Source organism: Tursiops truncatus, chromosome 3 (assembly GCF_011762595.2).
Source record: "Tursiops truncatus isolate mTurTru1 chromosome 3, mTurTru1.mat.Y, whole genome shotgun sequence".
Lineage (NCBI taxonomy): Eukaryota > Metazoa > Chordata > Mammalia > Artiodactyla > Delphinidae > Tursiops > Tursiops truncatus.
The window spans coordinates 163679455-163694120 of NC_047036.1; the positions used below are offsets into that span (position 1 = coordinate 163679455).

Here is a 14666-nt window from a genome sequence, read left to right on the forward strand (position 1 = left end):
TCTCAAACGCATATGATGGGAAATAACCCAACAGCCTTGAACCCAAAAGGAAATGTATCAGCCCTGTAAGTGAAAAGTTACGGGTAACAATTATAAGCATTTATTAAGGGCTTAGTGTGTACTAAATGTTTTATACTTGTCCTTATCTTTCATCCTGTGAGATCGGGCAACACCCATTTTACAGATAAAGACAGAAGTTCCCTGGTGGTCTAGTGGTTAGGATTCGGAGCTTTCACTGCTATGGCCTGGGTTCAATCCCTGGTTGAGTCTTGAGCCTGTATTTTGTCAGCCAATATTTATTGAGTGTCTACTTTTACCAGTAATAATCATGTCAAGAATTATTGTTTCCTTGTTACTATTTATAAATGTAGATGGGGAAACTGAGGCCCTTAGGGTTGGGATCAGAGACCCAGGATCACAGAGCTGAGCTGGGATTTGAACCAAGGTAGTCTGCTTCTGACCATAGCTGAGTCTGGGAGGTCAGGCAGGGTCCTGGGCCATTGACAGCCCCAGTGAGAACTCTCCCTCCCCTGGCAACAGTGAGCAGAGTCCCAGGGAAGGCTCTCATTGGCCCAACCCAGGCATATCCTGACCTTGGAGCCAATCCCTGGGGTTGGTACCTGTTTTGTTCTGACTGGCCAGACAAGGGTCATGTGATACCCAGACTGGGATGTAACCTCCCCACAATAGTAAAGGAGGGGGCTTCCCCAGACAGAAGGTTCTAGAAAGAGAGTCAGCAGAGCCCTCAGGTGACCCTTGTAGTGGTGACCCCAGCCCCTGGCCCTCAGTTTCCCCATCTATAGGTTGGGCATGAGGACAGTCTCACCTGAGTAGGATGGAGATGCATTCAGCTGGCACTCAGCGCTTGCCCATTCTCTACTGCTGGCAGGATGACCCCCGGCACTCCTCAGGCTCCCCAGACGACACCCCACGAAGCAGTGGTGCCTCTGGCATCTTCGACCTGAGGAACTTGGCAGCCGACTCATTGCTGCCCTCACTGCTGGAGCGCGTGGCCCCGGAGGATGTGGACCGGCGCAATGAGGCCCTGCGGCGGCAGCACCGGTCCCGTGCCCTGCTCACCCTCTACCCGGCGCCCGACGAGGTGGGTGCCCACTAGCCTGCACAGGCCCTGAAGTCAATACACATCCAACTGACATGTATCACAGTATATGATCCCAGCAAGATTTCCTGGGTGCCTACTGTATACCCTGCATTGTATACTTTAATTCAATGGCTTCTATTGGGTGCCTACTATATACCCCTATATTTTTCCACCCAGCATTTATTGAGCACCTACTATATACTGCTATATTTACTCAACCAATATTTACTGTAAGCCTACTGTGTAGTCTTTTCTTTAATCAAACAGCATATAATCAACCAATATTTATTGAATACCTACTGTGTACCCTATTTTTTATTTGATGACTTATTATATATACCCCTATATTTATCCATTCAGCATTTATTGGGCACCTACTGTGTACTCTATATTTTTATTCAATGACCTTTATTTATTATACATACCCTTATATTTATCCACCCAGCATTTATTGGGCATTTACCGTATATTCATATTTATTCAGTCAATGTTAACTGTATGCCTACTGTATAGTCTTCTATTTAATTAAAGTGCATTTGAGCAACTAATGTTTATTGAGCACCTACCATGTGTACCTATATTTATCCAACTAACTTTTATTAGGCACCTAGTATATACATCTGTGTTTTAATTCAGCCATTTATTGAATGCTTGCTGTATACCCCAATATTTTACTCAACTAGTACTTATTGGGTGTCTAGTACACATCTCTATATATGTCCAGTCAGCATTAATCAAATACTTTCTGTATATGTCTATTCAACCACTTTTTAGTAGGTACCTACTACATACCTCTGTGTTTATCCAACCAAGATGTTTGAGTGCCAGTTATATAGCAGGCACTGGGGATACAGCCACGAACAAGATAGAGCCAGTCTTTGCTCTCCGAGTTCACAGCCTAGGGGAGGAGAGATACCAGGAAATGACAACCCAGAATAGTACCATGATGAGATGTGTGTCATTGTCTCTCACATGGCCCACAATGTCCCAGCCATGTGGCCCATTGCAGCAGGGCCTGTTGAGCAGCTGGAACATCAAGTGGCTCTGAGTGAGGGAAGGCTTCCTGGAGGAAGTTCCAGCTAAGGTGCGACCTGACGATGAGCATGTATCGGCCAGGCAAGGAGGAAGGGAGAAGAAGGGCATTCCAGGTAGCGGGAACGGCATGTGCAAAGGCTCAGAGGCAGGGGACTGAAAGAAGTTTAGTCAGCCTGCGGGTAGAGCTGGTCTCAGGCCACACATTCCAAGCCCTTCCTGGAGGATGTGTTCCCAGCTGCCCCTTCGGCTCTTGGCAGGATGAGGCCGTGGAACGCTGCAGCCGCCCGGAGCCACCCCGAGAGCACTTCGGACAGAGGATCCTGGTCAAGTGTCTGTCGCTTAAGTGAGTGTGCTGACCCGTCCCTCCCTTCAGACATGGGAGGGGACCATGTGGCTTATGGTGTGGCACACACTCGGCGCTCACTACTCGAGCTATGCCATTACCGTGTGCAGCCCTGAGACCTATGAGGACACCTGTGGGCTCTCAGGCTGGAAAATAAGACTCCCTTTTGCATTATTCAAAACCGCCAATCCTAAGCTCCAGTTGTGTGTCAGGCTCAGTTCTCAGCCCTCCATGTGTATTAACACTGACCTTCACCACAACATGCGATGTGGGTGCAGGTGGGAAACCAAGGCACAGGGTGGAAAGGTCATTGTGCCCAAGATCACGAGTTGTGAGGCCAGAGTCTGGCCCTCGCCCAGGCTGCTGCTAGGACCCAGGCTAGAGGGGGCGCTGGTGACCCTGGGCCTGGCTTCCAGCTGCCCAAGGCCCCCTCCACATCGCCCCCTGGGAGCAGCCAGCGTTCGTGGGAATGGAGCTAAACAGGATGTGGCCTTGGACCTGAGCCCGGCCCTGCCCCTCCCCAACTCTCAGTTCCTGCCTGGATGAGGGCAGGAAAGGGAGGTCCCATCTGGCCTGAGGCCTGGGTGGGCCTCCTGCCTCAAGCACACGGGCTGGGAACTGGCTCTCTGAGCTCATCCAGTCATTCAACAAACACTCATTAAGCATCTACTGTATGCAAGGCCGTGTAACTGTGGGATGACCACACAGGGCTCTGTAGGTGGGGGATACAGCACAAACAGAGGCCAGTAGATGTCTGGAGAAAGGAAAATTGAGGCCAAGAAGTGGGCGGGACAGGGCCACGCAGGGCAGTGAGGAGCCTCAAATTTTAAGTTTTGGGTTTTTTTTTTATTCTTACTACCTTCTTTTTTTAAAAAATATTTATTTATTTATTTGGCTGCATCAGGTCTTAGTTGCGGCATGTGGGATCTTCTTTGCAGCATGCAGGATCTTCGTTGCGGCATGCAGGATCTTTCGTTGTGGCACACGGGTTCTTAGTTGTGGCTCACAGGTTCAAAGTTGTGGCACGCAGGCTCTCTAATGGTGGTGCGGGCTTAGTTGCCCCGCGGCATGTGGGATCTTAGTTCCCCGACCAGGGATCGAACCCACGTCCCCTGCATTGGAAGGCGGATTCTTAACCACTGGACCACCAGGGTAGTCCCAAATTTTAAGTTTTAAGATGTTTCCTTAGGAGGCACGTGGATGATGAGTAGAAATGAGCAGGGCAGAGTAAGACAGGGAGGCGGTTATGGGGGCTGTTTCGGCGATCGAAGATGGGACTCAGCCCAGGATGGCAGAAGCCGTAGAGGACACCTCAGGGAGGGGAGGCAGGGAGGCCCAGGAGTCGAGAATTTCAAGATGGGACTTGGGGGGGTGTGGGGGGATTGATGTGCCAAAAGGTGCCTCCATGCCAACCGAACAAGGGCCGTGGTTTCAGCAGGAGGGACTCTGTGTGAGTTACTTACTGAGGGAGGAAGGCGGGCGGGGGAGGTGGGGGAGGTAGTCTCTTGGTGCCTTAGTTTCCCCTTTGGCAAAATGGGACAGGTCTTTCCTACAAGCCCTTGAATGGTGCTTCTCTGTGACCCAGTGGGAAACAGATGCCCCCCGCCCCCACAAAGCACCAAGGCTGGGCTGGACCTCAAGAGGGAGTGGGGTGTATGGAGGAGGGAGTGTCAAGGTCATCCTCTGCCAGAGAACCCCCGTTTACTGCAGGTTCGAGATAGAAATTGAGCCCATCTTTGGCATCTTGGCCCTGTACGACGTGCGGGAGAAGAAGAAGGTAGGAACCCCTTTCTTCCCTTTCCTCACAGTCCCCCTCCTCGCTGCAGGGTAGTGGGCTTCCTGGAAGTGGTGGCCCAGCTGCCTCTTGTGCCCCCAGATCTCGGAGAACTTCTACTTTGACCTGAACTCAGACTCCATGAAGGGGCTACTGCGGGCCCATGGCACCCATCCTGCCATCTCCACCCTGGCCCGCTCTGCCATCTTCTCCGTGACCTATCCCTCGCCCGACATCTTCTTGGTCATCAAGGTACCCACTGGGGCTGGCAAGGGGGTGATAATGGTGAAGGCTGCAGGCGAGGTCCCCGCTCTCATGAAAGAAGACAGACATGTCACTAAGAAGGGTGATCAGGGCTGTCATGGGGGAAGTACAGGCAGCTGGGTGAGAGCCCAGAGGAAGCTTCTGACCCAACCCAGGTGGGGAGAAATCACCAAGGGCTTCCTTGGAGAGGTTACAGCTCAGCCGACACCCATGAGTGGGCAGCCTGGGGAGAAATGGCATCCCGGCACATGTGGGTGGATGTTTAAAATTTTTTTTAGTTGAGAGTTTTTCAGTTTATTAGAGGAAGAAAGACCTAGTTGGCACATTCGTTTGGGATTTTCTTTTTCCGGGAGTGAGTTCAAATTTCCTTCCCCAAAACATTCAGTTAGGTTACGCTAATGACATTAATTGAACACCTTAAGGCAGGCGCTGCTCCCAGTCGGTTAGGCTTCACAGGGATTCTGGTCTTTGGTCCTCACAGCAGCCCCGGGAGGTGGGAGATGACATGGGGCCCATTTTACAGTTGGGGAAACCGAGGCACAGAACTGGTAAGGAATGTGCTCAAGGTCCCATAGCCCCTCAGTGGTCAGGATTGGAGTCCAGGCTCAGAGCCATGCTTGATGTGGACTCTGTTTATACTAACAAAGAAAGATGTAAATGTGGGGGAAAAAATGGAGTCTTGGGTTTGGGGCCGGGTTTAAAAGGTGGGGAGGGTGTAGCTGGTTGCCCAGGCTGAGAGCTAGCACTCAGTCCCAAGGACAGTGGGAGCCATGGTTGGTGTTGGAACCGAGAGCCCTAGCTGGATGGAACGGAATGTGTGGGAGGCTGTGAGGGTCAGGGAAGTTGGGTGTGGCTTGGGGAGGTTGCAGCCCCAGCAGTGCCTCACTGGCCTTGTCTGCCCCTCAGCTGGAGAAGGTGCTGCAGCAGGGGGACATCAGCGAGTGCTGCGAGCCCTACATGGTGATGAAGGAGGTGGACACAGCCAAGGTAAGCGTGGGAAGCTGGGCCAGGTAGTGAAGGGGTCCCCAGGCAGGGCAGATCCTGGATTCAGAGGGCCTGGGGCACTGAGATTGTGGGGTGTGTTTCCGGCGTCTCCCCACAGAACAAAGAGAAGCTAGAGAAGCTGCGCCTGGCGGCTGAGCAGTTCTGCACCCGTCTGGGCCGCTACCGCATGCCCTTTGCCTGGACGGCGGTGCACCTGGCCAACATTGTGAGCAGCGCGGGCCAGTCGGACCGGGACTCGGACTCGGAGGGCGGTGAGGAGGCGGGGCCGACGGGCCAGGGGCGGAGCTACCGGGGAAGGGGAGGGGCGCCCTCTGCTGGCCGGATTTGGTACCAGACCTGAGTCCGCACCGTCTCTGCCCCTCCCTGCCTCTCTCTCATTTCTGTCCCTCTCCATCACTGTCACTGTCTCCCCTAGAGCGCCGACCCACTTGGACTGACCGCCGCCGTCGGGGGCCCCAGGACCGGACGAGTAGCGGGGACGATGCCTGCAGCTTCTCCGGCTTCCGCCCAGCCACGCTAACTGTCACCAACTTCTTTAAGCAGGTGCCGTGACTCGGGGGGCAGGGGGCTAAGGGCTACCCCCCTGTGGCTGCCCGGGCCCCGGGGACCCCAAGCCCCTCAGCCCTGGTTCACCAGGGCGGGTCCCTGCAGGAAGCTGAGCGGCTCAGTGATGAGGACCTCTTCAAGTTCCTGGCTGACATGCGGCGCCCGACATCCCTGCTGCGGCGCCTGCGGCCCGTGACCGGTGCGTGGTGCGCGCCCTAGACGAGACGTGTTACTCATACAGTCACTCAGCAACCCCACACTGAGCACGTACTGTGCCAGGCCCTGGGGACCATGATAGGCAAAGCCCCGAGTTCACGGGTGGACGTTCTAATGGGGCCCAGAGATGAGAAACAGAATAAGATAGGACTTCCCTGTGGTGGTCCAGTGGCTAAGAATCCACGCTTCCACTACAGGGGGCACGGGTTCGATCCCTGGTTGGGGAAGATCCCGCATGCCGCGGGGTGCGGCCAAAAAAAAAAAAAAGAATAAATAAGACAGATAGATAGTGGGTCACACGGGGAATGTGGTGGGCAGAGCTGATCAAATATGAGGGCAAGACATGGGAGTTGAGGCCATCTTTCAGCCTTAGCACCTGAAGGATAGAGCCACCAGAGGGTGTTGTGGGAGAGTCAGAGCCCTGATCCGAAGCCCAGAGAGGTAGGGCCCGGCTCGAGGCTCCCAGGCATGTGCAAACTGACTACCCCCTCCCCAGCCCAGCTCAAGATTGACATCTCCCCAGCCCCTGAGAACCCCCACTTCTGCCTCTCCCCGGAGCTGCTTCATGTCAAGCCCTACCCAGACCCCAGGGGTCGGCCCACCAAGGAGATTCTGGAGTTCCCCGCCCGTGAGGTCTACGCCCCCCACACCAGCTACAGGTACAGCCTCTGGGGCAGCCGGGCACTTGAATAGGGGCATTCAGGCATCGTGCAAAGGGAGATGCCCTTTCCCCGACACTCACAGACACTGGCCTGAGATGCCACTGCTCTGCTTTAATGGGGGATGGATAGGAATGAAGGGGCGTGTCCTTCCTCCACCCCTCCTCGACGGTCCGTGTCCTCTGCCTGCGTCCCTGCCTGCTTTCGTCTCTGCTCCATGGCCGGAAGTGGGGCCCAGCGCCCTGGCCGACCTCAGCAGACAGGCAGCTCCTCCCTGTGCAGGGGCCGCGTGGGGCATGGCAGCATCCCCCGGTGCGTGACTGGTCCTCAGTTCCACCCAGACAGGTCTCAGGCTGGGAGCGCCGCCGTGTGGAGTCTGGGAGGGAGGTGAGGTTCAGGCAAGGCGCAGGGGTCCCCATCCCGCTGCCCGGCACGCCCAACCCCCCACCAGGCACACCTCTCCTGAATATCTCTCAGCCGCTGCTGCTGCGCCATCATCTCCTGCTTCTGTCGCTGCATGTGGCCCACGAGGGCCCACACGATGTGGCTCTGCTTGTCTGCATGGGCCTGTGGGGTCAGGACAGAAACCTCAGCTGGGGGCCTCCTCATCTCCCGTCCCTCGACCCCACCCAGACCCCCCTGCTCCCCACTGCATCTGTGCGACCCGGCAAGTCACTGCCACTCCTTGGCCTCAACTTCCCCACCTGTAAAATGGGGATGAAACAGGAGTCCCTCTGTGGGGTTGTTACGAGCATGGAATTTTAGAGGGCATAAAACAGTGCCTGGATACATCATGGGCACTCAAGAAATTCTCTAAATAGTATGCATTTATTGAGTAACTCCCATGTGCCACCCCCTACTGAGGATTTTATCTGCACTGAGTCCCTGGCTCTGCTTTGAGAAATCAGTTGTCGCCCTTATTTGCAAATAGGGAAACTGAGGCATGGGAAGGGACATGGGTTTTGCCCAGAGGCACACAGAGTAGAGGCCAGGGTGCTGGAAGGCTGACCTTTGGGGGGTCTCTGGGACAAAAGGTTCAGAAATGAGGTCTGGTTGTGAATCAGGGTCTTGACTCCCCCAGGGCTGGGAACCCCTTACCTTTAAGGCCTCAAATTCTTGGCGGGCATGGCCCAGCCAAGCGCCTCTCAGCTGGACTTCCATCCGCTTCATTTTCTTCCGCAGCACCTGCTGTCCTTGGGCCACTTCCTCCAGCGCCTGGGCTGTGGCTTCTGCCTGCAGCTTGAGACCATCCTCTGCCATCTGATCAATAGATAGCGGATGTTAGTAGGATGACCTACTGGGACTGACCTGATTTTAACACTGGAAATCCTGTATTCCAGGACCACCCTCAGTCCTGGGAAAACCTGACAGTTGGTCACCCTAGGCATAACTCTCCCATAGACTCCTATCCACCCCACAACACCCCAACTGCAGCGTCTACCTGCATCTCCAGTAGGCTCGCACGTAGCTCCTGGGCTGCATCCTGGCCCTGGCTGACCTCCTGCCTCAGGAGCCCCAGCGCCTGGCCATAGAGACTCAGGCTGCGCCCGGCCTCTGTCAGCTGTGCCTCGGTGGCCCTGTACACGCCGTTGAGAGCCTGGCTCAGCTGCAGGGCCCCGTGAAAGAGCAGGGTCAGCTCCTCCTGCTGCGCCGGCTCCGAGCCGCTCATGGGGGCCACCGGGGCAGGCTGGGCCACCATCGCCAGGGCGCACAGCAGACACAGCATGAGCATGGGCATGACTGGGGGGCTGGGGGTGTGGCCACAGCAACACTGCTGCTGCCTTTTATGCCTTAACACCCCCCTTAACCTCAGGTCAATCGTTAACTGGCCAACCGGGTGCCCCGTGTTGTGCAAGGGCCTGGCTGGCACTAAAGTTGCATCAGGCGAATGTCCAGCCGGGCCACGCTGGTATCACGCTGGCTGGGGCTCGGGGCCAGGTGTGGGCTGGGGACGCTAGGAGAGAACAGGCCCAGGCCCTGCTGGGAGACCCTACGGCTCCTAGCCTCAGTTCCCCCTCCTGTGGATAGGCATGACAACAATAACGGCAATAACAGTGAAGCTTTTATGAGTTCCAGTGGTTTGCCCAGAGCTGTCCCACTGCTGTTATAGTAGCTGGTCTCATAATCCTCCCATGAGCCTGTGATGCTGGAGTTTTTGTCGGCCTGGTTAAGAGCTAAGGGAGCAGGTACAGATGGTGGAGACTCTCCCAGGGCCACACAGCCTGACTCCAGGACCTCCACGTACCCTGGCTCAATGCTAACTGCCATTTGTCTCCCTGGATGACTGTGGGCAAGTGCCTCTGTTTCCCTGTGAAATGGAGTGTGATGTGAGTCCCTGCCCACAGCCTGCTGGTGAGAAATAAATGAGTCATTTCACGTCGGGTGCTTAGAACAGAGCCCAACACACCCAGAGCCAGCCGGTGCCACATTAGTGTTTGGTGCAATCATTGACATTTTTGTAATTTAGCATCATTGGTATTACAAAGGCTCAGCTGGGGAGGCTTGGTGCCCCCCATTAGACAGATAGGGAAACTGAGGCCCAGGGGGCAGTTAGGGTTTGAATGGAGTTACCCTGGGGGAGGGAGACAGAACCCTGACCCCAGCCCAGCCCTTGCCTTCAACTCCAGCCTTGGTTTCCCCGCCTGAGAGACACGCCATATAATTCTAGTGGCCTCTTCTGGGGGAAGGGGTGGTCAGGCTGCTGAGCTGGGTGATGGGCAGGTCAGCCTGCGCAGGGCTCAGGCCTGGTGCTGGTTGCCCGGGCTACCTTCTCGGAAGTCTGGCCCTCAGCACCCATCTGTCTCCTGCCCTCTGCCTCACTGTGTACCCTCAGTACCCCCGAAGTCCCTCTGTTCCCACCGTCTGTGCTCTGAGGGTGCCCGTCTGTCCTCCATTCTCTGCCAGTCACATCTCCCGCCTGGTGCCCATACGTGTCCCTGACCCGGCTCTCAGTGCCCCAGTGGTGTGGCCACCGTCCCCCGGCTCTCTGTCCCTCTGACGTGGACATGCCCCTGCCCCCGCAGGAACCTGCTGTACGTGTACCCGCACAGCCTCAACTTCAGCAGCCGCCAGGGCTCCGTGCGCAACCTCACTGTGCGAGTGCAGTACATGGCGGGCGAGGACCCCAGCCAGGCCCTGCCGGTCAGTGGCGGGGCCCAGGGGGAGGTGGGCGGGGTGTCCCCCACCGGCCCCTCATGCCCCTGCTCCCCCAGGTCATCTTTGGCAAGTCCAGCTGCAGCGAATTCACCCGCGAGGCCTTCACACCAGTGGTCTACCATAACAAGTATGTGGGGTCGGGGTGGGGGGACTGATGGGGGTACAGTGGGGCAGGAAGGGGCGCCAGGGTCGGGGGAGGGGTGCCGTCTCCTGGAGTGCTAATGCGGGAACCCGAGGCAGAGAGCAGGGACAGTGGGGCCCAGCAGCACTGGGGGAACGTGTGGCAGACGGGGCGGGGCAGGCAAGGGGGAGCCCGGCCCCCAGCAGAACCCCCAGCCGGCCCTGCCAGGTCCCCTGAATTCTACGAGGAATTTAAGCTGCGTCTCCCGGCCTGTGTGACCGAGAACCACCACCTGCTGTTCACCTTCTACCACGTCAGCTGCCAGCCCCGGCCAGGCACGGCCCTGGAGACTCCTGTGGGCTTTACTGTGAGCTCCCCTCCACCACTGCCAGCCCGCACCCCCATGCCCAGCCCTCCTGCCCACCGTCCGGCCCCATACCTGACCCCCAGCCTCCCCCCAGTGGATCCCACTGCTGCAGCACGGCCGCCTGAGGACCGGCCCCTTCTGCCTCCCTGTGTCCGTGGATCAGCCCCCGCCCAGCTACTCCGTGCTCACACCGGACGTACGTGCTCTGGACTCCCTGCCAACTAGCACCCTGTCCCCCATCAGTGCTCCCAAGTCCCCTATTCGTGCCCTGCTTTCCTTCCCACCAACACCCCTGGGAGCCTTGTCCTCCATTAGGGCCTCCGGGGCCCCTGCCTGCCTCGTCACACCCACCCCCATTATTAATCCTGTGTGATCTGCTGTCCCCGACTAGCCCTGCCTCGTTACTGACCCCTCCCCTGCCTCTGCACTCACTGTTCCATAGTGAGATTCCACTGCCTCCCCGCTGCAGCCCCCCACTTGCAGCCCTGCTTGCCTCCCTAATCACTGTCCCTAGGGCACCCCCTCCCCATGCGAATGTTCTGTCACCCTCCCACATAGCCTTTAATTTGCACCCCGGGGACCTGGAGTCCTCCCATCATGCTATTTCCTGTTCATGCCCTCCAATAACAGTCACTCTGGGTCTCCATTCTCCCGTGAGCATCCCAGGCTTCCGGCCTGCCCGGTGGAACCCCGTAGCGCTCCCCTCCATCTGCCCCCATCTCTGGGTTGGGCGGGGCCCGGGGGCAGGGTGCCAGGTGGCTCCCCGGGGCGGGGCTGTGCTCGGGCCACAGTGTCGCAATGGCTGAGGCTGGTGGCCTGAGCGGTGGGGAGGGCCGGCCGGTGCCCACTTGGTGTGTCCCTCCCGCAGGTGGCGCTGCCGGGCATGCGCTGGGTGGATGGCCACAAGGGTGTGTTCAGCGTGGAGCTCACGGCTGTGTCGTCTGTGCACCCCCAGGTAGGGGGTGGGGCCAGAGCCCAGGAGTCCGGCCCTGGGGTTGGGCAACAGTTTCCGCTGACCACGGAGGCCTGGCTTCGGGCCATTGGACACGACTTTGGTCAGCGGGGCCAGGCTCCAGGGAAGCTGCTGACTCAGGCGGGGGCGGCCGTGCCAGTGGCCGTCCTAGCTGGAGCTTTGGCCTTTGCATGGTCTCTCCTCCCCCCACCCGATTTGTCCCTTGTCATTTCTGTGATCACCCCCCACCTTTTCCTTTTCTTCTTGATCTACCGTCTTGTCCCTTTTCTCATGTATTTTCCGTTCACTGATCCCAAGCCTCGGTGTCCCAGCCTACTCAGCCTCGCACTCGATCCCCTGGGCCCTTTCTGGACTGGGGGCCCTGGCCTCGCCCTGCTCACCCCTGGTCTCCCACCAGGACCCCTACCTGGACAAATTCTTCACCCTGGTGCACGTCCTGGAGGAAGGGGCCTTTCCATTCCGGCTCAAGGATGCCGTGCTGAGCGAGAGCACCGTGGAACAGGAGCTGCGGGCCAGCCTGGTGGCCCTGCGACTCGCCAGCCCTGAACCCCTTGTCGCCTTCTCCCACCACGTACTGGACAAGCTCGTACGCCTGGTCGTGCGGCCCCCCATCATCGGCGGCCAGATCGGTGCGCGGGCACAGCCTCATACCTTAGTTTCCCCATCTGGAGAATGGGCCTTGGGTCCCCTGGTCCTGGGTGACCTCCCATAGCCCATTTATCTCTCTGGTCTCAGTTTTCCAATCTGAAAAATGGCCCCTCAGTCCCCTAGTCCCCTGAATTTTTGATGGCCACGTGAGCCCCCTGGACCCTGAAGTCTCTTCCCTGGGGAAGTGGGAAGCCCTGGGACCTGGAACTTGAACTCTCTTCTGCCCGGCAGTAAACCTGGGTCGTGTAGCCTTTGAAGCAATGGCTCATGTAGTCAGCCTCGTCCACCGGAGCCTGGAGGCTGCCCAGGATGCCCGTGGTCACTGCCCACTGCTGGCTGCCTATGTCTACTATGCCTTCCGACTGCCTGGCACGGAGCCCAGCCTCCCAGGTGGTGAGTGTTGGTGGGAGACCCTGCGGCACGGGAAATACCTGGGACCAGAGCATCCCAAGCAAAGGGAAGGGCATGTGCAAAGGTCCTGAGGCTGCACAGGCTTTGGTTGGTTTGGGCAATTTACAGGAGAGAGAGAGAGAACTTTTTGCCCCAGCCCCAGGGGAGTGGTCTTTGTAAACTTGAGTGGCATGTGATTCAGCCAGTCAGCAAGCAGGGACTCAAGCAGAGCTGTCTGGGTTTGAATCTCAGTTCTGCCTACAAGCTCTGTGACTCTGGGCCAGTGACTTGACCTCTCTGGGCCTGTTTTCCCATCTATAAAACGATGATAATAATAGTGCCTCTCACAGGGGTGCTAGTAGTAGTCAATGGCATAGTAATCCATGCAAGATGCTTGGCACACTGAGCGCTCAGTAAAGTTGGATTTTTTTTCATTTGCTAAATAATTGACAATTAGCACTAAGACTTATAACGTGCCAGGCACCGTTCTCAGTGTTTTTCATTCTCCCCAAAATTGCTGTGAGGCAGAGCCATTATCACACCCATTTTACAGGCGAAGAACCTAGAGGTTCAGAGAAAGAAAGTGACTTCGCCAACGGCAGCTGACTGGGAAGGGGCAGGGGGTCATGAGGGCAGGTGGGCAGGGGGCTGAGCATATATATTCCTTCTATCATCAGGGGCCCCTCCAGTGACGCTGCAGCCTGCCACGCTGGCCCATGGCCCTGGCCGCCCCGCAAGCCTCTACCTGGCCCGCTCTAAGAGTATCAGCAGCAGCAACCCTGACCTGGCCGTGGCCCCTGGCTCCGTGGATGACGAGGTCTCCCGCATCCTGGCCAGCAAGGTAGGGCAAGGGGCCCCTGCTCTCTCCAGCCTCAGTGGTCATGGCTGCCAGGTGGGCAGGTGAAAGATCTCAGTATTGACAGAGGATAGGAAAGACAGCCAACAGCATGGATGAAGACTTGACCCTGGGTTATTCCCTGGCGGTCCAGTGGTTAGGACTCCAAGCTCTCACTGCCAAGGGTGCGGGTTCAATCCCTGGTCAGGGAACCAAGATCCTGCAAGCCACACAGACTGGCCAAAAAAAAATAGACTTGACCCTGGACATTAGGGTTGGGCCCTGGCTGTCACAGGTTGGGAGCTGTGACTCGGACTCTTAGGCTGACCCAAGGACAGGTGACTGGATCTTGAAAAAAGAGCACCATGTACATAGCGCAGTGGTGCATTTCCATGTGTACCCTATGCATGTACGTACACGGGGCACGTATATGCACGCACCCCACGCACATGGGAACGCGGGTGCATGTACTCATGCATTCCACGCACAGACGTATGCGGGATGCATATACGTGTGCACCCCATGCGCAGTTGCGCACACACACATATTCCAGGGTTGCGTGTGGGTGTCCACGTGGGCACACGTGTGGCCCAGGACAGTGAGCACGCTTGGTGTTTCACGCTGGTTTCCCTGCCCTCTGCCCATAGATGCTACCACTTATCCGTGTATCTCCAGGGTATCGACCGCTCACACTCCTGGGTGAATTCTGCTTATGCTCCAGGAGGCAGCAAGGCGGTGCTGCGACGGGCACCCCCTTATTGTGGGGCCGACCCCAGACAGGTGCCCTCCCTGCCTGCCCCTGCACGTGTGTCACCCCACCTCAGCATGAGCTCCTCCCACCTTCCTGGCTGGGGCCGACTAACCTAGGGGGGCTGCCTGGAGGAGGCAGCGGACACCCCCCCCCCCCGCCCCCGCCTTTGTTTGGGGCTGTGGAGTGGATGTTGTAGGCAACACAGGGTCATCTTAACCAGCCTTTTGCTGCCACACAGACCACAGCCTCAGGCAGAGACAGAAGGGGCAGGGTGGTATGCAAATAGCATGCAAATGATATGCACATTCAGCCGCTCTAACCTCACTGTCCCGCATGGCCTGTTTCTCTCCCTTTAATCCACTCTGTTCGGGGGACTCTCAACTGTCCCCTTGACACAGCAGCCTGAATGATGCCCAGGGGATGGAACTGAACCTCTGGGCTCCCCAACCCCGTTTCAGGCAGAGCGACCCCTGTGGGCAGC

The 14666-nt window shown here is 57.3% G+C and overlaps 2 protein-coding genes across 21 annotated transcripts in view; one reads left to right on the plus strand and one right to left on the minus strand.

The window, feature by feature from the left end:
- The window catches only part of DOCK6 (dedicator of cytokinesis 6), a 42730-nt gene that overhangs the window by 9183 nt on the left and 18881 nt on the right, over positions 1–14666 (plus strand). For 13 of the 20 annotated variants that reach the window (XR_004526040.2, XR_012330490.1, XR_012330491.1 and 10 more), the window contains 18 exons: positions 890–1102; positions 2395–2480; positions 4191–4257; positions 4357–4506; positions 5425–5505; positions 5621–5774; positions 5939–6066; positions 6175–6268; positions 6782–6944; positions 9968–10085; positions 10157–10227; positions 10450–10588; positions 10683–10784; positions 11457–11543; positions 11959–12190; positions 12441–12602; positions 13277–13440; positions 14110–14214. Coding sequence is in view for 16 of the 20 variants with exons in the window: in XM_073801877.1 (XP_073657978.1) it covers positions 890–1102; positions 2395–2480; positions 4191–4257; positions 4357–4506; positions 5425–5505; positions 5621–5774; positions 5939–6066; positions 6175–6268; positions 6782–6944; positions 9968–10085; positions 10157–10227; positions 10450–10588; positions 10683–10784; positions 11457–11543; positions 11959–12190; positions 12441–12602; positions 13277–13440; positions 14110–14214 (2316 nt within the window). In the remaining 4 variants the exon portion in view is untranslated. The other 7 variants (XM_033854261.2, XM_073801876.1, XM_073801878.1 and 4 more) reach the window with 5 other exon arrangements.
- On the minus strand, positions 6952–8682 carry ANGPTL8 (angiopoietin like 8). The gene is made up of 4 exons (XM_073801904.1): positions 8386–8682; positions 8043–8204; positions 7402–7511; positions 6952–7320 (listed from the first exon to the last, which is right to left on the minus strand). The coding sequence occupies exons 1-4, from the start codon at positions 8680–8682 to the stop codon at positions 7293–7295; spliced, it is 597 nt and encodes a 198-aa protein (XP_073658005.1). The 3' UTR covers positions 6952–7292.

What these genes read in the sequence shown, in the direction of transcription:
- ANGPTL8 (XM_073801904.1), bottom strand. Translation starts at nt 8,682, where the DNA reads ATGCCCATGCTCATGCTGTGTCTGCTGTGCGCCCTGGCGATGGTGGCC. An exon ending in AAGAATTTGAGGCCTTAAAG is followed by an intron (nt 7,512 to 8,042) that starts GTAAGGGGTTCC and finishes CTGACCCCACAG; the next exon opens with GCCCATGCAGACAAGCAGAG. An exon ending in CTGAGAGATATTCAGGAGAG is followed by an intron (nt 7,321 to 7,401) that starts GTGTGCCTGGTG and finishes CCTCCCTCCCAG; the next exon opens with ACTCCACACGGCGGCGCTCC.